Below are 26675 nucleotides of genomic sequence, written 5' to 3' on the forward strand. Positions count from 1 at the left end.
ATTGCAAAGCTTCTGTAAGGCAAAAGACACTGTCAATAAGACAAAAAGGCCACCAACAGATTGGGAAAGGATCTTTACCTATCCTAAATCAGATAGGGGACTAATGTCCAATATATATAAAGAACTCAAGAAGGTGGACGTCAGAAAATCAAATAACCCCATTAAAAAATGGGGCTCAGAGCTAAACAAAGAATTCTCACCTGAGGAATACTGAATGGCTGAGAAGCACCGAAAAAATGTCCAGCATCCTTAATCATCAGGGAAATGCAAATCAAAGCAACCCTGAGATTCCACCTCACACCAGTCAGAATGGCTAAGATCAAAAATTCAGGTGACAGCAGATGCTGGCAAGGATGTGGAGAAAGAGGAACACTCCTCCATTGTTGGTGGGATTGCACGCTTGTACAACCACTCTGGAAATCAGGCTGGTGGATCCTCAGAAAATTGGATATAGTACTACCGGAGGATCCCGCAATACCTCTCCTCTCATATCCAGAAGATGTTCAACTGGTAAGAAAGACACATGCTCCACTATGTTCATAGCAGCCTTATTTATAATAGCCAGAAGCTGGAAAGAACCCAGATGCCCCTCAACAGAGGAATGGATACAAAAAATGTGGTACATTTACACAATGGTAAATGTGTAATGTGTAATGTGAAATGTGTAATGTGTAATGGTAAATGTGTAATGGTGTAAATGTGGTACATTTACACAGCTATTAAAAAGAATGAATTTGTGAAATTCCTAGGCAAATGGTTGGACCTGGAGAGCATCATCCTGAGTGAGGTAACACAGTCACAAAAGAACTCAAATGATATGTTCTCACTGATAAGTGGCTATTAGCCCAGAAACTTAGAATACCCAAGATATAAGATACAATTTGCGAAACACATGAAACTCTAGAAGAACGAAGACCAAAGTGTGGACATTTTGCCACTTCTTAGAATTGGGAACAAAACACCCATGGAAGGAGTTACAGAGACAAAGTTTGGAGCTGAGACAAAAGGATGGACCATCTAGAGACTGCCATATCCTGGGATCCATCCCATAATCAGCCTCCAAACACTGACACCATTGTATACACTAGCAAGATTTTGCTGAAAGGACCCTGATATAGCTGTCTCTTATGAGACTATGCCGGGGCCTAGCAAACACAGAAGTGGATGCTCACAGTCAGCTATTGGATGGATCACAGGGTCTCCAATGGAGGAGCTAGAGAAAGTACCCAAGGAGCTAAAGGGAACTGCAACCCTATAGGTGGAACAACAATATGAACTAACCAGTACCCCGGAGCTCTTTTCTCTAGCTGCATATGTATCAAATGATGGCCTAGTCGGCCATCACTAGAAAGAGAGGCCCATTGGTCATACAAACTTTATATGTCCCAGTACAGGGGAACGCCAGGGCCAAGAAGTGGGAGTGGGTGGGTAGGGAAGTGGGGGTGGGAGGAGGTCATGGGGGACTTTTGGGATAGCATTGGAAATGTAAATGAGGAAAATACCTAATAAAAATATTAAAAAGAAAAAAAAGATACAATTTGCAAAACACATGAAACTCAAGAAGAACGAAGGCCAAAGTGTGGACACTTTGCCCCTTCTTAGAATTGGGAACAAAACACCCATGGAAGGAGTTACTGGAGCTGAGACAAAAAGATGGACCATCTAGAGACTGCCATACCTGGGGATCCATCTCACAATCAGCCTCCAAATGCTGACACCATTGAATACACTAGCAAGATTTTGCTGAAAGGACCCAGATATAGCTGTCTCTTGTGAGACTATGCTGGGGCCTAGCAAACACAGAAGTGGATGCTCACAGTCAGCTATTGGATGGAACACAGGGCCCCCAGTGGAGGAGCTAGAGAAAGTACCCAAGGAGCTAAAGAGATCTGCAACCCTATAGGTGGAACAACAATATGAACTAACCAGTACCCCCCGGAGGTCGTGTCTCTAGCTGCATATGTATCAGAAGATGGCCTAGTTGGCCGTCAGTGGAAAGAGAGGCCCATTGGTCTTGCAAACTTTATATGCCTCAGTACAGGGGAAAGCCAGGGCAAGAAGTGGGAGTGGGTGGGTAGGGGAGTGGAGGGGGGGAGGTATAGGGGACTTTTGGGATAGCATTGGAAATGTAAATGAAGAAAATACCTAATTAAAATAAAATAAAGGGGAAAAAAAGAAATTTAGCCCTGAGTCTAAGGTAATTAAGATGAAATTTAAATGTATTGAATTTTATCAGGAGACATTAAATGGCTGATAATAAAGAGCAAAACTCACTTGTCACACACACACACAAAAAAAAATACCCTCACTGTATCATTTCTCATACAGTTTGTGCATATTACAAATGATCATAAAAGCCGGGCCTGTAGGCTTGCACCCACGGTCCTAGCTGGGTAGAAGGCGGAGGGAGACGAATCTTTTTTGAGCTCTAGAACTTCAGATCAACCAGAGCAATGCAGAAAGACTGTCACCTGAAAAATCAAATCAAATCAAATCAAATCAAATCAAATCAAATCAAATCAAATCAAATCAAATCGGGTCTGGAGAGATGGCTCAGCTGTTAATATCTGTTGCTCTGACGACAAAACAAGGTTGCTTTCCCGACCACCCACGGGATGGCTCATATCCGATCTGTAGCTCCAGTTCCAGAAAATCAGGTGCCATCTTCTGACCTCTCTGGGCACCGCAGACATATCCGCAGGTGACACACTCATACACATGAAATAAACCCTTGGAGAAAGAAAAAAAGGAGAAGATGGTTGATTTTTTTCAAACTGATCATAAGATTTTCTCAAAAGCTGGGCCAATACCAGAAAACAGTGTTGCATAATTCACACTAATTTCTTGGGAAAGATTAATTATTTCCATAGAACTGAAAGTGGCCCACCAATATGAAGCAGAATAAACACCTCCTTTTAATTTGTTGTGCACTTGATACCTCATTCAACATACGGGGAAGGTCTGGGATGTAGCTCAGTTGACGGTGCTTGCCCAGATTGCATGGAATCACCATGTAAAACCCAGCATGCCCTTAGCCCTAGCACCCCGGCTGATGCAGGAGGATCAGATGGAAGGTAAGTGTTGAAGACAATATGGAAACACTTATTCTCTGGTAGGAAGTGTGCTTTAGGATAGCCCTCAGAAAACAATCTGGGGATAAATATCTCAGTCTCTCTGTCTCTGTCTCCAGGGTCTCATGTAGACTAGGTTGGTCTTTATGGAGAAAACTCGATGAAACCCATTATTTTTGTAGAAACAATATATGCTAACAGAACATGATATTATAGAGTTCTGAAGAGCTGTGGGTGTGGCTCAGTGGTAGAGTGCATATCAAGCATACGGCAAGATCCTGTGTTCTAGCACAGCACTAAAGCATTGTGTATGCGTCTGTGTGTAGACATAACATAAAAATTAGATAGTTTTGAAAGATCCTGACAGAGTGTAAAAGGTCACAGAAGCCCTGCAACTGGCAAAATAGATTTCATTGTCAGTAGAAATAGCTTCACTGATTTAGAAAAATAGAGGTGCACAATGCTCTGGCTGCTCCTTGAACCCGTGTGTCTGCCAATGTTCTGACCGTTCCTTGAACCCAGGTGTGTGCCCACTGCTGCACCTCACTGCCAGGTGTTTATGATATTGGTTGCTATATTGGTTGCTGGGATAGAGTCGGAAAATCTCCCCAGCAACCACAGTCGGGGCCAATCCGTAGTTGCTGCACCTTCATTAGACTCTTTCCTTGTTTCCCTCCCATACCCATTTCTTTTTTTTTTTTTTTTTTTTTTTTTTTGGGCAGGACCTAGGTTTATTTCAGTCTATGAAAAACTAAAATTCAAAGAAAATTAAATCTTGCTTAAGGGAACATTGTAAAGTAACAATTCTTGATATCACGTGCCTCTTATGATCCATCTGAAAACCATAGAGAATTACATTGTTTTGTGTGTCACTGTTCCAAGAGACAAAACAAATTTAAACAGCTAAACCATCTTAAAAATGCACCAAGCTTATGAAGTCTCAAACAAAACTTTAATTTCCTGTACATACTCCTGTCAGATGAAGTTATTTCCTGTACACCACTTTTGCAAACTGATCTTCTATTTCCTTTCATTTGACCTAGATCAGCTACGAGACCTAGAGAAGGATCGAGACGGCTTGTGATTTCTCTCACGAGACAGAGACCTTTCTCTTCTCCTATCTCTAGAAAGTGACCTGCTCCGGCTTCGGGAAAAGCTTCTCCTTCTTGGGGATCTGCGCCGAGGTGGAGGACTCCTCCTGCGGTAATCATCTCGAGGACGACGACCCCAAGAGGGAGGCGGCCCACGATTCCGACTTCTCTTTTCATCATTCGACAGTTCCACTCTTACACGGCAGCCACACAGTGTTCTTCCATCTAGTTCCCGGACAGCATCAGCAGCATCTCGGGGATCCTCAAATTCGACGAAAGCAAAGCCAGGAGGGTTTCGAGCAACCCACACACTTCTGAGTGGTCCATAATAGCCAAAAGCCCGTTCTAATTCAGTCTTGTTTCCATTATTTCCAAGATTACCTACATAAACCTTACAATCCAAGGGACAGGAATCACGATGCATTTCGAGATCCTGGGTTCAAAAGGCCCAAGCTCAAATCCTAACGCTCCGACAGGCCCACCCGCTTCCCTCTGGCTCTGCTCCTACAGATTCTCGGTCCCGCGGCGTCACGAAATGGCCCCCATACCCATTTCTTGAGGAATCAATCATTTTAGAATAGACATTGTTTAGATCTGGAAATCCCCTACTCTCCCCCTTCTCCTTTCCCCCCTGAGGGCCTATAAAACCTGGGACCCCTGTCCCCTCGGGGTTGACTCCTCTACCCCTGCGTGAGATATGAGTCGTCCCCAGAGCTCTGGTTTTCCCGAATAAAGCCTCCTGTGGTTTGCATCAAGTTTGGTCTCTCATGAGTTCTTGGGGGTCCACTATTATCCCGAGACTTGAGTGAGGGACTCCCTTCGGAGGTCTTTCAGTTTTACCTCTTATATTTTATCTGTGTACAGATGTGTACAGATTTTTAAAAGCTAAGAGTATAATTGTCTTTTTTGGTGTGAGAGGTTTCAAGACACTGTTTCTCTGTGTAGCTTTGGCTGTCCTAGAACTAGCTCTGTAGACCAGGCTGGTCTCAAACTCAAAGAGATCTGCCTGTGTCTGCTTCCCTGGAGTGCCGGAATTAAAAGTGTGTTCCACTACCACCTGGCTGTATGTATAATTCTTAAGAACATGGAATTAGGTCCTGTCTGTGGGAGCTGAGAGTTAAAAATGGAAAGTTAATTAAGTCTGAAGTCCTAGGCTTGAGAGTGTACCTGATAGCAGAAGGAGGTGGACTGGACAGGGCTTCAGTCAACCATTTCTCCCTGAAACTGAAGCTTAGGTGCAGCACAAATTGCGGTTCCTCGCCACACCTTCCCTATTCATTCATCTGAAGCACTGGGGCTTTTACTTCAAGGTAGTGAGGGGCTTTGTCCTGTTGCACATCAGTGTATTTTGAAGTTGCTTTGCTTCCAACAGATCCACTATGTTCTGTTAAGTATGTAAGATCTGTAAGTCATGAAAAGTGGACGGACTTTTAGAAAGAATTCTTTTCTGGCACTTAGAAATTGTTCTCCCTCCAAGAGGCCGGAGAGATGGTGCAGTGCTTAAGAGCACTTGCTCCTGCAGGAGACCCAGGGTCATTTCCCAGCATCCATGTGATAGCACACAACCATCCATCACTCCAGTTCCAGGAGACCCAACAAGTTCTTCTGGCCTGCAGGGCACTGCATGCATGTGGCACACAGCCATACATGCACACAAAACACCCCCCCCACACACACACAGTTAAAAAATTTAAATTAATTTAAAAAGAAATGGTTCTCCCAGAGACTTTCCTGGTGTTTGTAGGAACACACTCATGTACATTATCAGAGACTTCCCTGGTTTCTGTAGGAACACACTCACATACATTATCAGAGACTTCCCTGGTGTCTGTAGGAACACACTCACGTACATTATCAGAGACTTCCCTGGTGTCTGTAGGAACGCACTCACGTACATTATCAGTTGAACCTTTGCACAGAAGCCCCACGTGACTCTTGCTATTCTCAGCCTTGTCCAGGAGCTAAAATTAGAAGTAGGCTGACATGACTTTTCACTTGGTCACAGCCCGACAGAGTTTTAGTCATTTGGAGCCACACTGGGGGAAAAAAAAATCACCTTGGATCTGATTCTAGCTGAGAATCAGGGAGCTCTGGGCATGTTGGCTGCAGCAACCCCCTATGGTAAGTGCTTTTCCGAAACAATTTTCCTCCGTTCCTTCTGCTTAAAGAAATTACAGGTGACGATCTCACTGAAAAAGTTTATCAGCTGATCACAGATATAACTTCTGAGCCTTGTAAGGGGGCTGTGGTCACTTACCTAGCCGTCGTCCTCTGGGACACAGGAGATAGGCTTCCTGAAAGTTAGAGTTTAAGGTTGTGTTTCTTCAGTTGTTTAACTTTTGAAAGCAGCTGCCCCACCGTGTCATTGACACACTTAGCTCGCTGCTGTGCTGTGTGCCTTTCCTTCACAAAGGAGCTAGATGCAGAAATGCCTTGTTACAAACTTGTTTTTTTTCTGAAGCAAATCTGTCATGTTAAGGAAATTAGTATTAGAGATGACCAATATTTAATGTCAAGCAATGAAATAAGTTAACAAATGAGAGTTTATATAAAGATAATGCAATACGGAGATAGCTTGCATTCATGAAATATTTTAATTGTATATGGTTGAAAGTATTTAGTACATACATCAGCTTTATTAACATCTGATACAATAAATTCTAGGTGACATGTCCAGGCAGTAAGGTCCCCAGTACATGTTCTTCAAGGCTCCTCCTTCCACCTCCCACTCTCTTCTCTTATTTGTCCATTCTTTCCTGACTTCCTTTCTTTCCTTTTTTATCCTTCCTTCCTTCCTTCCTTCTTTCCTATTTTGGTAAGGTGTTGTGGTGTACCTAAGCTGCTCTCAAACGTACCATCCTCCTGCATCAGCCCATCAACAGACATATACTATTATGCCTGATCCCAAGGTCTCTTGACTGCAGAAAGATCTCACACTCAGCTCCTGTCTGTGGGCTCCGCGCACTCTGCTCACATCCCTCTCTAAGTAATACTCTGCATATTGTAGATGACAAAGCAACCCAAAGTTTTCTTCTGACAGCTCTTTTCGGGTTCCTTTTCTGACTGCCTCCATGAGCCTCAAATAATTTTAATTCTAATTCTACAATTTAGACATGATTAGCCAAACGTCCTGGGCCAAATGAAGGTATCCATGAAAAAGCAAAATTCCATGATGCATTCATTTTATTATTATTATTACTAATTATTATACTATTTTGAAAAATCATTGTTGGGGGACACTTGTTCATAGTGAGCAGGAATGTCTATACCTCGTATATCACCTATGCTCTTTGAAAGTAGTTACAACCAACTCACAGTTCCACCAATGCAAAGCACTGGGGGAATCCTCTCACCCAAACTTTCACCAATAGTTGGTAGAGTCAGTCTAGTACAATTGGCCATTTTGATGAGGTATGTATAGATAGTTTACTATGGTTTAATCTATAGAATCTTAAGGCTAAGTACAGTCTGTGGGTTTTTGTTTTGTTTTGTTTTGTTTTGTTTTGTTTTGTTTTGTTTTTGCCATTTGGATTTCCTGGGCTTTTCCTACCTTGCTGGTTTTACTTGGTTGCCTCTTTTTCTTCCTTCTTATTAAATGTTAGATGCAAACAACGGGTTTCTCCACAACATCGTGATGCACACGTGGAGCACACGCTGGTCACAGCCACATTTCCTGTGGCCTCTGCTACTGTACTCTCTGTCTTCTGCACAAGCCGTCTCCTGTTTCCTAAAAGTTCTCCTACTCTTTCTCATAAAAATGCAAAACAGTTATCTACTTACTTTGTTATTTCTAAAACATAGGTATTCCTGTGTACATTGCTGTGGAATTGTATACCACAGATGTATTTCTGTGTGCATTTCTGTGGAATTGTATACCACATATGTATTTCTGTGAAATTGTATACCACATGTGTGTGGATGCCTTTGGAGGTCAGGAGAAGGCATCAGATCCCCATGAACTGGAGATAGGCAGTGGGAACGTCAGGATATGGATGCTGGGAACCAAGCCTCAGTCCCCAGGAGAGGAGCAAACGCTCTTAGTTATGGAGCTGTCTCTCCAGCCATCTTAAAACAAAACAAAACCAGGCTTAATTGATTTCCTTGTAGGAAGCCTTATGTTGTAGACACAGCTGGGGCCTGGGGCCTCTGCATGCTGTCAGGCTGGTGGCAACCACCTTTACCTGTGGAGCCATCTTGAGGGCCCCAGACTTGCCTAATGTATCGTAGCTTAATTACTTTCCCATAGCTGGATGCAAGTCTGGTTGCAGGTTTTCATTATCATGGACGACATGGTAACAAAGGAAGCGGATTGGACAGCAGTTCCTGTTCCAACCATGTGTGCTCCCTTGAGGGTTAGCTTCCTCATATGAATACTAAAGGCAACAAAAATACTCACATCATAGTTTACATGGGTTTAAAATAAGGTATGGGCTGTGGGGGCACACACCTTCAATCCCAGCACTTGAGTGGCAGAGGCAGGTGGAGTGGAGTTCGAGGCCAGCCTGGACTACAGAGTAGGTTCCAGGATAGCCAAGGCTGTACAGAAAAATCTGTCTCAAAAAGCCAAAATAAATAAATAAATAAATAAATAAATAAGTAAAATAATAAAATAAGATATGGCATGCAAATATATGTGGAATAGCTGGACGCAAACATCACCTCTCATGATTGTTATCAATCATTAATATTCTGAAACATGATGTCTTTCCCCTGTCTGGTATACTTAGGTCTTTACTGAGGTGTCCTGTGACTCAGCTCTTCAGAACGTAATGAAGTAGATGACTTGACTACAATGTGGGAAAATCATGACAGAAAGTGCGGTTTGTACCGGGGCCGTCAGTGCTGTAAAGGAAGTCTGGGAAGAAAGAATAAAGAAACACCATGAAGACGTGAAGCGGGAGAAGGAATTTCAGCATAAGTATGCTGTGACGTTGTTTTAGATTAGAGAAAACCCATAAGCTCAGATTTGAAAACGACCATTTAGTAAGAGCCTCATTGAATTTGACAGGTTTTTTATGTGCTGAAAACACAAGATATTCTTCTTTAAGTAGTTTTATTTTATGTATATGAGTGTATGCATGTAAGTCTATCCATATTTGTGCAGGTACCCATAGAGACCAGAAGAGGGCACTGGATCTGCTAGAACTGAAGTTGCAGACAGTTGTGAGCTGCCCTGTGGGTGCTGGGAACTGAATTCAGGCCATCTGGAAGACAATCAAGTGCTCTTGACTACTGAGCCATCTCTCCAACCCATAAAAGAGTCTTTATTTTTTTTTCTCATTATTATTCTTATATGTGTGGTTGTTTTGCCTGCATGTATGTCTGTGTACCTCTTGCATGCAGAGCCCGCAGAGGCCAGAAGAGGGTGTTAGAGCCCCCGGGACTGGAATTATAGATGATAATGAACTACCATGTGAGTGCTGCAGAGTTGAACCCTGGTACATGAAAAACTGTTTAGAGGGTGTGGTGATTTGAATGAGAATGGCTCCCAGAGGCTCCTATGTTTGAATGAGTGGTTCTCAGTTATAATGGAACTGTTTGGGAAGGATTTAGAGGTGTGGCCTTGATAGAGTAGGTGTGGCCTTGCTGGAAAAGGTGGGTCACTTTGAGGTTTCAAAAGCCAATGCTAGGCCCAGTCTTCCTCCTTCTATCCCCTCCTCCTCCCCCTTCCTTCTACCTCCCTCTCCCCTCTTCCTTCTCCCCTCTCCCCTCTCCCCCCCTCCCCCCGTCCCTCCTCTCTGCCTGCTACCTGTGACCAGGAGGTAAAAATCTCTCAGCTGATGTTCCATCACCATTTTTGTCTGCCTCCCCCCATGATGAGCATGGACTACCAACCTCTAGAACTGTAAGCCAGCCCCAAGTTAAATGCTTTCTTTTATAAGAGTTGCCTTGGTCATGGTGTCTCTTCCCAGCCACAGAGTACTGAAGCAGCTGGGCCAGGAAAGATTGGAGGGGTTGGGGAGATTGTTCGGTTGGCCAAGGACTTGACTTACAACCCTGAGGACCTGAGTTCAATTCTCAACACTCACATAGTCAAGCCAGGCATAGTGGCTCTAAGCATATAATTCCAGTGCCAGGGAGGATCCCTGGGGCACCCTGATCAGCCAGGCTAGTCTAATTGGTAATTACCTCAATGTTCCAAGATAATGGAAGATATTGTCTAAACTGAGGTGTATTTCTCCTGGGAGTTTCTGAGGATGGCACTGGTACAGTCCTGTGGCTTCTACACACATGTACCTGCACTGTCCACAGATGTGCACAAACACATGGACATGTACACACATGCATTTAAAAAAAATACATTTATAGAGAAAGGAGGAGCCAGGAACACTAAGCAGAAAGATTGCATGCTGCCCAGGCTCTTCTTCTAGGATGGAAACGCGTGTCTTCTTAACCTCTAGCCTTGATGACCTTGACTGCCTTGGGCCAGTGCCTGTAATTCCTCAAACTTGCTATTTTCCTAGAAGATAATCTTCCCATCAATACACATGCTTTGCTTAGTTGATACACAGAACTAAATAAGGAGGCAGAAGAAAGCAGATCTCTGTGTGTTCCAGTCTAATAAGGAGTTACATAGGGAGAACTGTCTCAAAATATCACCACCATCATCATCAACAACAACAATATCAACAACAATAGAGACATCACACACAATGTCGTGTGATGGTCATGAGACCTTCTGGGTTCTGTGAGTCTAAAGAAACCTGGTAGCACACTTCCCTAGCATGCATTAGGACTAGAGTCAATCCTCAACAATGAAAAAAAAAATCTAAGGAAAGATCAGTTAATATCTCAAACTCTTAAGAACACATTTTCTTTAGAATGTAAAATGCCATGTACAGAAGGGGGAGTAACTGGGAAAAGGACAACTCCCAAAGGAGTGACTACGTTACAACAGGACATTTGTGGTGCTGACCACATTTATAATTTTTGCAAAGCAACCTTTCATCTGATTTCTTTTTCTTTGTAAACAATTTTTCTTTTTAAATGTTTGTTGGGTTTTTATGTACATGATTGATCTGTCTTTACACACACCAGAAAAGGGAATCAGATCCCATTACAGATGGTTGTGAGCCATCATGGCTGGGAATTGAACTCAGGACCTGTGGAAGAACAGTCAATACTCTTAACCACCGAGCCATCTCTCCAGCCTTTTCTTTCCCCCGATTTATTTATTTTATGTGCATTTGTATTTTGTCTGTATGTATGTCTGTGTGAGGGTGTGAGATCTTGAAGTTACAGAAACTTGTGAGCTGTCATGTGAGTTTTGAGGATTGAACCCAAGCAGGCACTCTGGAAGAACATTCGGTGCTCCTAACCGCTGAGCCATCTCTCCAGCCCTCATCTGATATCTAATGACACTGGCTCAGCGGTGATTTTTTTCAAAATCACAAATAATTACACCCCCCTCTTGTCTTTCTTCCCTTCAGCTCCTCCCATCTACCCTTTACCCTTTGCTCTCTCAAATTCACCTATGGCATGGCCAAAATATTTTTGTTTATTATACTATGGTTGAAATGCGAAGATTTAGCAGTAAACGATAAAGTAAAAATAAGTAGTACCTTGTATAATGGAGAGAATAGATTTTTAACCATTAAATGATAAGAGCCAAGATTCTAGGAGTAGAAGTAGCACAGAGCACCTGGAGACGTTGCCCATCAAGGGACATCTGTCCTCTATTTCTTTCACTGCTGCATCAGGCCTTTTCATGTTATTTTGTCATTACCTATGAGTAAAAGATGTTCTGCTGTCTTAGGCTAGTGCGGATCTGGGAAGACCGAGTAAGTTTAACTAAGCTGAAAGAGAAGGTGACCAGGGAAGATGGAAGAGTCATTTTAAGGATAGAGAAAGAAGAATGGAAGGTAAGTGTAGAAGCTCTGGACATACTTCTGTGTCACTTGAGGGCCTGAGAGCATACGCTAAGACTGTAGTGAAGACTTGGATAGTTAGGAATTCTCCTCAGAATGAGTGAATCTGGACAACATGAACAACAGAAGGGAAACAGAAAACGTATGGATTGTTTGTCAACGAGTGTCTTTGCTCCTGCCCACCTGAACTCAAGTCTCTTAGGTATTTTTCTAAATCCTTCTTTTTTTACAGGATTAAAACAACTAAAAAAATAGGCTAGAAGTGGTGGTTCATACCTTTAATCGTAGCACTTGGGAGGCAGAGGCAGGTGGATATGTTAGTTCAAAGCCAGCCTGGTCTACACAGTGTCCTAGGCTAGCCAGATCTCTGTAGAGAAACCCTATCTCAAAACAAACAAACTCTTAAAAGACTTACTAATAAAAGTGGAAGAGAAATTACTCCAATTTACTGAATTGACTTCCAAATTACTGAAATGATTTTTTTGAATATTATAATTCTTTCTCTGTCTCTCTGTCTCTGTCTCTCTCTGTCTCTGTCTCTCTCTGTCTCTGTCTCTGTCTCTGTCTCTCTCCCTGTGTGTGTGTGTGTGTGTGTGTGTGTGTGTGTGTGTGTGTGTTGGGGGTGGTTTTAAGAAAGTGTTTCTTTGTGTGGCCAGGCTAGCTACAGAAATCCACCTGCCTCTGCCTCTCTAGTGCTGGGATTAAAAGTGTGTGCCACCACCACCTGGCCTGAAATATTCACATTTTCAATTATGTATATATTCTTGGATAGTCTAATACAACAAGAGTCCATTAGGACAGACTCTGTGTGTCCATTATTGGTCGAAATATGGCATTTTTGTTTATTATACTATGCTTGAGATGTGAAGATTTAGCAATAAATGATAAAGTAAATAAATAATAACTTGTAAAAAAAGTGAGAATAAATCTTTAACAATTAAAACATAATAAAAGTCAAGGTTCTAGGAATAGAAGTAGCACAAATACCTGGAGATGTTGCCCATCAAGGGACAGCTGTCCTCAAGCGCTTCTACAGGTCCATACTGTCCCAGCAGTGTGGTACACACTAGCTATAATAAATAGTTCAGGCAATGGAATGATTCTTTTACACATATTCTTTTACTCTAGACTCTCCCTTCTTCTTTACTGAAACTGAATCAGCTACAGGAATGGCAACTTCACAGGACCGGATTGTTGAAGATTCCTGAATTCATTGGAAGATTCCAGCATCTCATTGTGCTAGATTTATCTCGGAACACAATTTCAGAGATCCCCCGAGGGATTGGTAAGAAAGACTGCTTTTATTCCCGTACTGTTTTATCTACCTGCCAGCACGCTTTTCTTCGCTTTTTTCAGAGCCCCCCCATCCCCAAATACACGGAATAAAGGTCTTATCTTTATAGATCTCTGAAACTTGGAAACATTTTAAATGTTTCATCTAACTTAAGTCTTCAGATGATCCAAACTTCTGGAATTATTGGGGTGATAGATAAATTCAGTGTGAGAATATTTCCAAATATTCTGTATATGTTGAAAACAACATTTCCCTGTTAACTATCTTAGAACACATTGAAGAAGGAAAGAAAATTTTATCAAGCTGTGGGACAATGTCCCCCAACACACACACACACACACACACACACACACACACACACACACACACACACACACACACCATTGCTCAGGATGGGGTATGCTGTTTATGGGGTTTGTGTTGAAGATCAAGCCCAGGTTCTGTTGCATGGCAGACAGGGACTGTACTATCTACAGTCACCTTGATCCGGAGTCCATGGTATAGATAAAGCAGAATGGAAAGACCACTGCCCCTTCCTCGTGGAAAGATGGGAAGAGGGAAGAGGAAAATAACTGAATTTGCCAATGTGCAAGTAATGTATGTATGTAAGTAGAGCTTGGTGGCAGGAAACACTGATCCATCTGCTTCCTGTATTGTTGCTGCTGTTGTGTAGGACTGCTCACTAGACTTCAGGAACTGATTCTTAGCTACAACAAAATCAAGACTGTCCCCAAAGAACTGAGCAACTGTACCAGCTTGGAGAAGCTAGAACTGGCTGTGAACAGAGATATAAGTGACCTCCCACCAGAGGTCAGAAAAATGTAAATGTCTCTTTTGTTTGCATCTACTAATAGTTTGTTCCTCAGGCATGTGATTGTTGAAAAAATACTCATGAAGCAATGCTACGAATTTTATTTTAGAAATAGAAATACTTAGTGAAAGGCATTTTTTTTTTTAACCAGAAGGCAAATCTTTCATTAGGACAAACTCTGCTTAGCATAAAAGATTCCTCTATTCTTGTCATTGTCCTGAATTATTTGATGACTGAGTTTCTCTCTTTGGAGACTGAGGACTGTATTTACTTAATTTAAAATTCCTGTAACAAGGAGAAACCTGGGTTGTGTAGTGGTAATTCATACATGCTTGCTTATTTTGGCCATGGTAAGGATTGAATCCAGGGTCTCACGCATGCTGAGCAGACGCTCTGCTACTGAACTACATCCCCAGCCCTTGATGCTTTTTGTCTGTCTGTCTGTCTGTCTGTCTGTTGTGAGGCAGAATCTTACTGCATATCTATCTCACTGTGCCTTTGAGCTCTCTTTTATGTCTAGGCTGGCTTCAAGCTCCCAATTCTCACAGCATAGTTTTTTAAGTGCTAGGATTGGAAGCCTATGTCCATGAATTTGAACCCACTTAATGCTTTTTTTTGAATAAGTATGTATGTGGGTATCATGAAAAGCAGATAATGAGAACATAGAAAGTCTCCTTTCCTGGTTGATTTTTATAGTGTGCTAACTCCTGAAACAGAAAGAACATAAGACATGCATTGTGGGATGTGTGCTTCCTGGTAGTGTCCTAGGCTTTGCCAGGTAAGAAGGGAGCAGATTGGAAGGGCTCCTTCCCATTTCATCCTGCCTTTCATTCGGTTGACAAAGACAGCTGTGCTACCTTCTAAAAGAACAAGTGCTCTTAGAATCAGCAAGAAGTTTCTTTTTTCCCCTCACGTTGAAAACAATGACGCTGCAAGATCAAAATTAAGAAAAATAACAACATTCTAAACAAAAGCTATAATTTCATTTTCTTTGAGTAAGACTTTTCTTTCCTAAGCCACTGGACATGTTATCAGTAATAGTTCCTCCTCCCAGTTTGCTCTTACGAACATAGCACACGTGTTTCATCATATGTTGGCTTTATTTAATGAAAACATTAGAAAAATGGCGGCAGGGACAATTTATATATGTAGGAAGGACAGTACGGATGGTTTGTAGAACTTGTGATTTTGTTTCCTGGAATAGGCTCTGTCACTAACAAGCTATGATAACTTGGACATGTTATCAACCAGTCTCTTCATCTTAGATTCTTAATGTTGTGTGACAAGATGTTTCCTGGGGATATGCAACACACGTCTACTCTCAGAGAGGGAGCCCACAACAGACCAAAAGACAGGTACCACCGAAGTCCAACTTGGTGAACCATGAGTCTCACCAGGGTCCCTTATGTGAATACATAGACGAGAGGTTACTTATAGGAGCAGAAATAACTCGCAGACAGCTGCATTACCAAAGCCCACCCCTGCACAGGTGACAGCTCACATAGCTGGGAACCTGGAGCATGCTGCACAACCTGCAGGCAGCTCAACAAGTTGGAGAGTGTCCTTTCCAAGTGACAAAGCTGGTGTAAACCTCTTCCAGGCTGCTGGTCTGGTCTCAGTCTTCCTTGATTTTAATCCCGCAACAATTCTTGGCTTGTCTGAGAAGATGCTCGGCCATCTTTATTGATTACTCTTGGGCTGGAGGGGTCTAGTGAATCTGGTCAGTTTCAGGTACTTCCTGGAGCTAATTTAAATTAAATTGTTCATCTTCTTGTTTAAGAAACTTCGCTGTAGGATGAATGTTTCAATATCAGAAGAAACTGCTGCTGAACTAGAAGAAAGACTATTCTGAGATCTTGAGCCCAGGACCAGTTAAATGTCACAGTGTGTCCTCTAAGTAGCTATGTATGTGGTCTTGGGCACATCCTTTTATATTGTATTTCTGTCTTCACATATAATGCTGTTAGGTTTATAATCTTTTCAATCTTCTACAATAAAAATATTCTAGATAGATGTCATGGCTTTAAATCCCAGCACTTGGAAGGTGGAGGCAGGTAGATCTCTTTTTCCTGGCTAGCCTGGTCTACATAACAAATTACAGGATAGGTAATGCTACAAAGTGAGACCCTGTCTCAAGAAAACAGAACAATAAAAAGGGATTCTAGTACTACTGAGGGGCCAGCAACTGGAGACTTCTCTGCCAGACATTAAATTTTACCTACTTCATAACATAAACACTTTTTTATACTTCACATTGAATCATTTGACAATTGGAAAAATCTGAAACAGTTTTCAAGAATTCATTTTTATTCTTGCCTTGAATGTAGAAGCTGGAGAAACAGCATGACCTACTAAATCGAGTCACGCTGCTTTGTGTGTGTGTGTGTGTGTGTGTGTGTGTGTGTGTGTGTGTGTGTACACGTACGTACATACATATAGGCCAGATGTGCTCAGGTGTTTTCCCCAATCACAAGCTGCTGGCCTCTGTTCCTGCTTGCCAGCACGGGGGTTTCAGGAATGCTCTCACATCCAGCTCTTTACTTAAGTATTGAGAATGCAAACTCGGGCCCTCATGAATGCATGGTGAACTGTTTACCCCCAAAGCCGTCTCCTCATCCTGCCTTTTTGCAATAACTAAAAAACTCTGTATTTGTGTACTCGGTGAAGATGGGACAGAAGGAATTCAAAATACAGAATGTTGGCCACCAAAGTTAATTAAGTTATATCTTAAAATGTTCAGTAAGATAAAGAGGGAAGGAATTTTGTGACTTTAGGTCTATAAAAACTTGAGTTCAGGGCTGGAGAGGTGACTCAGTGCTTAAGAGCACTGGCTGGGGCTGATGAGATGGCTCAGCCGTTAAGAGCACTTACTGCTCTTCCAGAGGTCCTGAGTTCAAGTCCCAGCAATCTGTAATAGGATCTGATACCTTCTTCTGGTGTGTCTGAAGACAGCGACATTGTACTCATATACATAAAATAAATACATCTTTTAAAAAAATCTTGAGTTCATCTACTTACATGACCCTTTTTGAGTCATTTTATTCATGAAACAGAAATAATGGCACTGCCTTTGTGTGGTGGCTGTCATAATTATTCATTAACATGATTATTTAAGTGTCACAGTGAACCATTTACATAGTTAGTTTTTTCACATAAAAGTGGGGAACAGAAGTATTTTAGATTTAAAAACTGGAGCTATGAGCATTACTATGAATACATTTTAAAATTGATCTGGGCATGGTGGTGCAGACCTTTATGAAGTACTCAGGAGGTAGAGGCAGTTGAGTTTGAGGCTACCAGTTCCTGACTAGCCAGAGCTACATAGGGATACTCTCTCAACAAACATTCTAAAAACGAGACAAAAACCAGTAAGAGGAAATAACAAGTAAAAGAAAAGTAAGCCGGGCAGTGGTGGCTCACACCTTTATTCCCAGCACTTGGGAGGCAGAGGCAGGTGAATTTCTGAGTTTGAGGCCAGCCTGGTCTACAGATTGAGTTCCAGGACAGCCAGGGTTACACAGAGAAACCCTGTCTTGAAAAAAACAAAACAAAATAAAACAAACCAACAACAAAAAAAAGAAATGCAAATATATCCACATAGAAACAAGATATAAGAGTGTTCATAGTAATGACAGATATCTGATTCAGGACAGGCACTGGCCCTGAGAAGCAGAGCGACAGAAAGCATTGCCATAGCAGCATGTACTTACTCATAGGTTGAGCGCAGTGCTATGTGGTACAGAGCTTGAAGTCAGCTACTGCCCTTAAATGCAGAATTCTTTCTCTTTTCTTTTCTTTTCTCTTCTTTTCTTTTCTTTCCTTTTTTCTTTTCTTTTCTATCTCTTTCTTTTTCTTTCTCTCTTCCTCCCTTCCTCCCCCTCCTTTTCTTCCTTCCTTCCTTCCTTTCTTTCTTTCTTTCTTTCTTTCTTTCTTTCTTTCTTTCTTTCTTTCTTTCTTTCTTTCTTTCTTTCTTCCTTCCTTCCTTTCTTTCTTTCTCCAGATTTTATTCCCCTCCTGGGAACAAACACCCTCCGACTGTTCGACATCCTATACCTCCTCCCCTAGGAGGATGTCTCCATGAGGATGTCCCACTCCCTCCACCCCCACCCAGCCAGACCTCCCCACTCCCTGGGGCCTCCAGTCTCTTGAGGGTTAGGTGCATCTTCCCTGACTGAACCCAGACCCGGCAGTCTTCTGCTCTATATGTGTCAGGGCCTCATATCAGCTGCCTGGTTGGTGGTCCAGTGTCTGAGAGATCTTGGGGGTCTAGGTTGAGACTGCTGGTCTTCCTACAGGGTTGCCCTTCTCTTCAGCTTCTTCCAGCTTTCCCCTAATTCAACCACTGGGGTCAGCAGCTTCTGTTCATTGGCTGGGTGCAAATATCTGCATCTGACTCCTTCAGCTGCTTGTTGGGTCTTTTGGAGGGAGTCATGGTAGGTCCCTGTTTGTGAGGGCTCCATAGCCTCAGTAATAGTTCTCCCCAATATAGGGCATTTCATCTAAGGTCTCTCCCTTTGAGTCCTGAGAGTCTCTCACCTCCCAGGTCTCTGGTGCCTTCTGGAGGGTCACCCAACCTCCTACCTCTGAGGTTGCCTGTTTCCATTCTTTCTGCTGGCCCTCAGGGCTTCAGTCCTTTTCCCTTACCCAATGCCAGATCATGTTCCCCACTCCCTCCCCAAATCCCCTTTCCCTGCTGGGTCCCTCCCTCCCAAGTGGGACTGAGGCAGCCTCACTTGGGCCCTTCAGCTTGTTGATCTTTTTGACTGTATCTTGGGTATTCTGCATTTTTTTGTTTTTTGTTTTTTTGTTTTTTGGCTAATATCCACATATTAGTGAGTACATACTATGCATGTCCTTCTGGGTCTGAGTTACCTCACTCAGGATGATATTTTCTAGTTCCATCCATTTGCCTGCAAAACTCAGGATGTCCTTATTCCTAATAGCTGAGTAGTACTCGATTGTGTAAATGAACCACATTTTCTGTATCCATTCTTCTGTCATGGGGCATCTGGGTTGTTTCCAGCTTCTGGCTATCACAAACAAGCCTGCTGTGAACACAGTGGTACACGTGCTCCTGTGGCATGGTGGGGCATCTTTTGGGTATATTTCCAAGAGTGGTATTGCTGAATCTTCAGGTAGATCTACTTCCAATTTTCTGAGGAACCTCCAGATTGATTTCCAGAGTGGATGTACCAGTTTGCAATCTCACCAGCAATGGAGGAGTGTTCCTCTTTCTCCATATCCTCTCCAACATATGTTGTCTTCTGAGGTTTTGATTTTAGCCATTCTGATTGGTGGAATCTCAGGGTCATTTTGATTTGCATTTCTCTGATCACTAAGGACTTTGAACATTTCTTTAGGTGTTTCTCAGCCATTCAAGATTCCTCTGTTGTGAATTCTCAGTTTAGTTCTATACTCATTTTTTGATTGGTTTGTTTTTTGGGGTTTCTTTTGGGGGGGGCTTAGCTTCTTGAGTTCTTTATATATTTTGGATATTAGCACTCTATCAGATGTGGGGTTAGTAAAGTTTTTTTCCCAATCTGTAGGTTGCCAATTTGTCTTATTGACTATGTCCTTTGCCTTATGAAGTCCCATTTATCAATTCTTGATCTTAGAGCCTGAGCCATTGGAGTTCTGTTTAGAAAATTTCCCCCTGTGCCAATGAATTCAAGGTTCTTTCCCACTTTCTCTTCTATTAGATTCAGTGTGTCTGGTTTTATGTTGAGGTCCTTGATCCACTTGGTCTTGAGCTTTGTGCGTGGTGACGAATCACAGAATTCTTATTGAGTAAGCTCAGTGTCTGGAATAGGGAACACAAGTTAAGTTGGTCAGACCTGTAACCTTCAAGACTGTTTTCCCATAGAATTCTCAGTCACTGTTGCCACACAGGTCCTATTAGCCCTGGAAAGTATTTATCTTGGAAGAGAAGTTGTATCTGAAATTTTTTCTTATTTCATTTTACTTTAGCCCAGGTTATTTTCTTGTTTTGTTTTGTTGAGAGAGGATATTGATGTGTAGCTTTGGCTGTCTTGGAACTCACCACATAGACCACATGGCCTTGAACTATGTGGCCTTTTGCCTCTAGTGCTTGGATTGAAGGCGTGAGCCACCACACCTACCTGTCTCACCTTTCTGAGACACTGCCTTTGTAGCCCAAGCTGCCCTCAGTCTCTAGGATTTATAGGATTTATATTTTTTACCATGATGCCCAGGTTCTATTATCCTTACATTTTATTTGTTGTGGACTCCTGTGTCTAAACAAAGCTCAGGTGGAATGATGGAAGTCAGTCAACTCTATGTGTGATTTGTTGTGTGTGGGCTACTACTTTAAACAAAATCTACATAACATGAACTTTTTAGATGAAATAGCTCATCAGGGTGTGTCTTCTAGTAATTTACATAACACTGTGGATGATTACTTAAAATCCTTACTTCGTCCTTAGCTCAGCAAACTGTTAAAACTCACTCACCTTGACCTGAGTATGAATCAGTTCACTACGATCCCTCATGCTGTGTTGGACATGCCTGCCCTCGAGTGGCTGGATATGGGAAGCAACAGCCTGCAACAGCTTCCTGACTCACTAGACAGGTAAGATAGACTTTCTGCTACTGATCATCCAAAGCCACCTAGGAAAAATAAGAAGCAATATACCAGACAACTAGGAGCCTAGGAATAATCACAACAGACCCAACTAGTTTGAAATCCATTCTTTCAGTAGCCTGATTTCATTATTATGTAGGAGGATCTGGGGAGGGGAAAACTGCATTCAAAACATTAACAATGTGCACCTGATAGTGCGTGCCAGGCCCTTCTCTTAAGCAACAAAAAGGATGAGGGAAGGATGCAGAGACGTTTGTTATGTATGCCCAAGTCTCAGCAAGTGGCGTTAGTTGGATTTGAACCCAGGGATTGTGGCCTCAGTCCAATATTGTTATGCCCAGAATGGGAATATTACTAGTTTCTGTATTTTAAGATTCATATTAGGTGACATTTACAGCTGTTCATTTAGAAAACATGAAAAAAGATGACCATGCAAATGTTGGTTTCATTCCTGCCGACAGATAAAAGCTAATCTTTAGTGAATTCCTTGATGTAATTTCCCTGGCAATTAGGTAATAAGAAAGAATGGAGTTTGTTAAATCAATAAATTCATTTTACTGAATGTTAAATAATAAATAAGTGAATAGATTAATTTAGTTATCTAAAAATTAAATGTTACAAATGACAAGTCCAGCTTTTCATATCCTATTCATACTCTAATTTTCCAGAATGCGAAGTTTACATACACTGTGGCTGCAGAGGAATGAAATAACATGCCTGCCAGAGACAATCAAAAATATGAAAAACTTGGGTACTCTTGTTCTCAGCAACAACAAACTACAAGATATCCCAGGCTGCATGGAAGAAATGACGAATCTGAGGTAAGCGGGTGTTAGCGCACAGCCATACTTTCTCCAGAGGTCAAAATGGAGTAAAGCAGACTCCGACCAATACATTTGGGTAGTGATTTACAGGACTCTGTGTGTGTGTGTGTGTGTGTATTTAAAACTTACTTTTGTGTATGGATGTCTTGTCTGTGTACTACTTGTGTGTCTGATGTCCATGGAGGGCATAAGAGGGCATTAGATCTCTTAGAACTGGACGCAGAGGCTTGGGCTGCCATGTGGGTTCTGGGATTAGAACCTGGGTCCTGGAGAAAAGCAGCAAGTGTGCTCTTAACTATTGAGCTATTTCTTCAGCTCAAAAAGAAAAGAATTAAACATATTTTCCAATGTTGGAATTTAATAATTTCATGAATGTGATTCATGTAACATGAATCTAGCTTATTCAAGAGTTCTTGAAACTAAAACAGTACTGGGATTTATGAATTTAAAGAAATGTCTTTTGTTGGTGACAATATTATATAATACCTCTCTTTTTACTGCTAATAAACATTCTTTGCAATACAAAAATTAAAAAAATAGAATATCATTTTCTTTCTTTATAACTACATATAGGCACAGATAATGTATATAGCCTATAGAAAGCAGACTTTATTGGGGCTACTTAGTAGAACTCCGATAAAATTCTCTCTAAAATGTAATTTTCTTGATGGAGTGAAGCAATGGATACCTGAACCTAAAACGTCCACAACCAGTCATTCATGCACTGACTGACCTAGCGGCACTGACTGACCTAGCGACCTTTAACTTTGTACTTGATGGTGACAGCACAGATCCATAACAATCCATAAAAACTATATTTGTAGCATTAACCATACACTTATGATATAACTTGCTCACATGTTATGAGCTAATTGTGTCTTCGCAAGATTTTTTTGTGGACGATACTGATTCTTCTAGCACAGAAACTTACAGATTTTTGGATTTATTAGATCCCAGCAAGATAATCTGTTATCAAAAATAGTTAAAAATTACTATTAAAAAGTAGTAACTCAATATGCTGTCATTTGATCTTTCTCCAGGAAGATATATGTACATGCACTTCTATGGCACCTATAAAAACACTGTTTTCTGGTGAACTGTTAGGTTTGTCAACTTCCGAGACAACCCACTAAGACTGGAGGTGACGCTTCCTCCCAGCGACAACACAGATGGAGAGGAAGAACAGGAGTTATTTGGGCTGCAGTTTATGCACGCATACATACAAGAGTCCCGGAGAACAGGTATGAGGTTTGAACAACCAGATGAAATATTTTTGAAGAAAATGTGTACACAATCAAGTGCTATCTTGTCATCCTTTTATGGGTTTCTATCAAACGGTGGTCATTCTGGCCAACACTGAATGAGGGAAAAGGAATTTTGATTCTGTTTATAATTTTGATAAGTACTAGGGGAGACGCCGTAAAATCAGCATTTCAAATGGAATGAAGGAAATCCTTCTTCAGCCAGGCACTTGCCGCACAACCATGTGAAGTGACACGCCCTTCTGCTGGTTTCTCTCTGTAAATCCACTTCTCCAGGGCTGGGACTCACACTGTGGCAAGCACCCAGTCACTGAGATACAGCTCTGCCCTCAGTGCAGATTTTAACTAACTTGTTTTGTGTGTATGTCTGTGCGGCATGTGCATGAAGAGCTAATGCAGATCTGATGCGGGCGGCGTGTCAGATCCCCTGGAACTGCAGTTACAGTTTAGCTGCCATGTGGGTTCTGTGGAAAAGCTCATCTTCTTGTGGATACGCTCCTAGATACTGAGCCATCTCTCCAGGCCCCCAACTCCATTTGATTCTTAAAGAATCATTACTTTTGGGGGCTGGAGAGATGGCTCAGTGGTTAAGAGCATTGACTCCTTTTCCAGAGGTCCTGAGTTCAATTCCCAGCAACCACATGGTGGCTCACAAGCATCTGTAACAGGATCTGATGTCCTCTTCTGATGTCTCTGAAGAGAGCAACAGTGTACTCACATTAAATAAATAAATGTTAAAAATAAAAGACTTGGGCTGGAGAGATGGCTCAGTGGGTTAGAGCACCCGACTGCTCTTCCAAAGGTCCAGAGTTCAAATCCCAGCAACCACATGGTGGTTCACGACCATCTATAATGAGATCTGATGCCCTCTTCTGGTGTGTCTGATGACAGCTACAGTGTACTTATATATAATAAATAAATAAATCTTTAAAAAAAAAAAAATAAAAGACTTATTATTACTTTTGTCTCCCAAGTGGTAGATGGGCCACATTGAGCATAAACAGACCTTCCTCATTATCCTGGTTTTCTATAATCTACAAGTAATAATTCAAAAGTAATTTTATCTGGGGTGAAAAATACTGAGAACATGGACTTTATTCAACACTTAGAATTAAAGGCGTGTGCCACCACACACGCCCGGCTGCCAATTCTTAAATTTCTAAATTTGTCTGTGTTCAAGATAATTACAATTATTCTTTCTAGACCTATATTGAAAAAAAAAAAAAGCCTCACTCAGGCGTGGTGGCGCACGCCTTTAGTCCCAGCACTTGGGAGGTAGAGGCAGGCGGATTTCTGAGTTTGAGGCCAACCTGGTCTACAAAGTGAGTTCCAGGACATTGAGGGCTACACAGAGAAACCCTGTCTCGGGGAAAAAAGAAAAAAGAAAAAAAGAAAAAAAGAAAAAAAAAAAAGCCTCACACTCAGATTGATCCTTGTTATAAATTTATACTGTTTATTATAACTGGAGCTCAAAAAATGAAAAAAATCAAATAAAACCTTTACCAGATTAATACACAGAGTTCACACTATAATTATATACTGGTGTTATATCTTTCAGAAGACCAAGTCAACTGTCTGACTCAAATGCCAAGCTCTATACATTCTGATGGAGAAAGTAATTGAAAGAGCCCTGCTGAAAAGGAATACTTTGACTACTTGGTGAATATTTTTGTGAATATCGAAATATAATTTAAAAATAATTTAAATTTTTTTGTTTGTGGAAGACAAACGTCACGTTCATGTTTCCTTTCATTGATGATGTTTTTCCTGCGATGACGGATGAGCTGGTACGGCAGTTAATAATACGTTTTCCAGAGACACCAATGGGTCCGTATAGTACTGTAAGGCAGGACTGAAGCCTTTCTGCTGTAAATACTGGAGTCTGCCTTGGTCAATCAGCAGTTTACAAAGATGTCCTATTTTCTTCTTTTCTTCAACAGTAAGAATCCTACATGGAATAAGCACACAAAAATTTAAAGTTTGGTAAAAGTTCATACCAAGTTTGGCCACTGCCATTTACGAAGCTGCTAACTAGCCAACAGCACGTACTAGGCGCTATGTCTGATGCTTCTAAGACGCCTTTTCTTCTTTTTAAGATTTATTTATTTATTTTGTTTATATGAATAACTGTCTTCAGACACACCAGAAGAGGGCATCAGATCCCATTACAGATGGTTGTGAGCCACCATGTGCTTGCTGGGAATTGAACTCAGAAACTCTGGATGACCAGTCGGTGCTCTTGACCACTGAGTCATCTCTCCAGCCCCATCTAAGACTTTTCTTTATGATCACAATTAAAATATGTTTTAGTTTATTCTAAAATTAGAATGTAAGCTATATTTTCTAAATTTTTGATAACAGTCATCTAAGGAAAAAAAAAAAGAATCCTTCTCCTTCAGTTTTACTTTGTATACTTGATCTCAGCCAAAAGACTAAGAAACAACCATTCGGTTTTATTTGCTATGGTTTCTCCTGGCCAAGGTCAATCAGTGTGAAAATATTCAATGGAAAATTCTGAAAATGAACCATTGGTAGTGGCATTCTGAGTAGCATGGTGAATCATGGGCCACCCACTCCTTCCTATCCGGGGAATGAACCTGTGCCTCACACATGAGCATCCTTAGCACAGCCACACCGTGCTGCCCACTTGCTAGACGTTGTGCAGCCATCTTGACTACCAGATGGACAGAGTAGGTAAGTGCAATGCTAGTGTGTGGGGTTCTGTTTTATCTACGGTTCGAGGCATCTGTGCAGTCTCACCCACAGGAGGACTAGTTTACGGGGATAAAGTATCTCCCTGTAGCATGGTGTTTGTAGCTGTCGTCACTTACCCAGGCAAACTGTCAGTGTTGCCATCTGTGAGTCTGTCTCCTCCATCATCGTGCTCTTCATTCTCATCCCTTTGAGCATCTTTTCTCTCTGGAGTAACATCCGAGCCTTCCAACGATGTCCTCATTCCACACGTTGCCCAACTACTCATTCTCTGGAAATAGTAGAACTCTACCGCCCCAAGTCCAAGAGCCTTGAAATACTCTTTGCCCACATAATGTCTCCAGTCACACCTGTGGTGACAACAGAGCGCAATCACAATGCCAGCCACCGGGGTCCATGTCTCTGGGACATCTTTTTCACTTCCTTCCTTGGCCAAAGTGTTACTTTCTTTTTCTGTCTTATCATTCTTTATGCGTTTGGCTAAAGGTTCTTCATCCTTTTCCTCAAAACTGGCAGCATAGGTTTCAACCAAACATCGTAATGCAACATCTGCAAACACAATCATGTGCCCCCACCAAACCGCATCATCTTTAAAGTTCAGTAAGCAGTATGGCTAGTGCAAAACATTCTTAACACACAAACCAGCAAAAATCTACTTAGCTATATACTGTAACAATTCTACCAGATATTATACATTTTTCTCAAATTTTCCATCTTAATTTTTCTAGTGATTTATTTGCCCAATAAAATTATTTTAAATAAAATTAAAACAAGCTTAAGTCTTATGATTTGAAAAATTTCTGTCCAACTATTTGCATTGTCTTGCATTTCTCCTATTCTAGCTACAGTGAAGAAACCCCAAAGACAGAAATGAGGAAGGTAATTTCACTTAGAACACTGACCCGGGCTGGAGAGGGTAGTTTTTTGGTTTGTTTCTGTTTTGTTTTGAGATAGGTTCTGTATAGCTGATGCGGATCTCAAATTCCTGATCCTCTGCGTGCATCTCCTGGTGTGTTGGGGTTGCAGATGTGTGCCAGCACACCTGTCTAAGATGCTAATCTTGAAATGCAGGCTGATCACAACAAATAGTGATGAATTGAAAAGTTGAGAAAGGGAGATTCCAATGTGGAAAACAGGCTGA

At 41.6% G+C, this 26675-nt stretch overlaps 2 protein-coding genes and 1 pseudogene across 14 annotated transcripts in view; 1 reads left to right on the plus strand and 2 right to left on the minus strand.

Annotated features, from left to right (window-relative positions):
• Gm9761 (predicted gene 9761) lies at nucleotides 3787-4702 on the minus strand (annotated as a pseudogene).
• On the plus strand, nucleotides 6114-26304 carry Lrrc39 (leucine rich repeat containing 39). Of its 7 annotated transcripts, none has more exons than NM_175413.4 (9): nucleotides 6143-6283; nucleotides 8890-9080; nucleotides 11919-12024; nucleotides 13159-13315; nucleotides 13998-14134; nucleotides 20579-20724; nucleotides 21405-21557; nucleotides 22665-22801; nucleotides 24381-26304. In NM_175413.4, exons 2-9 carry the CDS (start codon nucleotides 8968-8970, stop codon nucleotides 24443-24445), a joined length of 1014 nt encoding a protein of 337 aa, NP_780622.1. In that variant the 5' UTR covers nucleotides 6143-6283; nucleotides 8890-8967; the 3' UTR covers nucleotides 24446-26304. The 7 variants fall into 7 exon arrangements, 6 of the variants coding, with proteins under 6 accessions (XP_006500924.1, XP_006500925.1, NP_780622.1 ...); NM_001379630.1 differs by having other exon boundaries at nucleotides 13192-13315; XM_006500861.4 differs by lacking the exon at nucleotides 24381-26304 and having other exon boundaries at nucleotides 6114-6283; nucleotides 13192-13315; nucleotides 22665-22937.
• Trmt13 (tRNA methyltransferase 13) overlaps nucleotides 19221-26675 on the minus strand; it is a 38527-nt gene continuing 31072 nt past the window's right edge. For 4 of the 7 annotated variants that reach the window (XM_006501424.2, XM_011240112.2, XM_030252598.1 and 1 more), the window contains 2 exons: nucleotides 25654-26083; nucleotides 24253-24770 (listed from right to left, as the gene is read on the minus strand). In XM_006501424.2, the coding sequence (XP_006501487.1) occupies nucleotides 24572-24770; nucleotides 25654-26083 (629 nt within the window). In that variant the 3' untranslated portion in view covers nucleotides 24253-24571. Of the gene's footprint in view, nucleotides 19936-23887; nucleotides 24771-25653; nucleotides 26084-26675 lie in introns of those variants that run through there. The other 3 variants (NR_152258.1, NM_030016.3, XM_030252599.1) reach the window with 3 other exon arrangements.

The sequence above is a fragment of the Mus musculus genome, chromosome 3 (genome assembly GCF_000001635.26).
Source record: "Mus musculus strain C57BL/6J chromosome 3, GRCm38.p6 C57BL/6J".
NCBI lineage: Eukaryota > Metazoa > Chordata > Mammalia > Rodentia > Muridae > Mus > Mus musculus.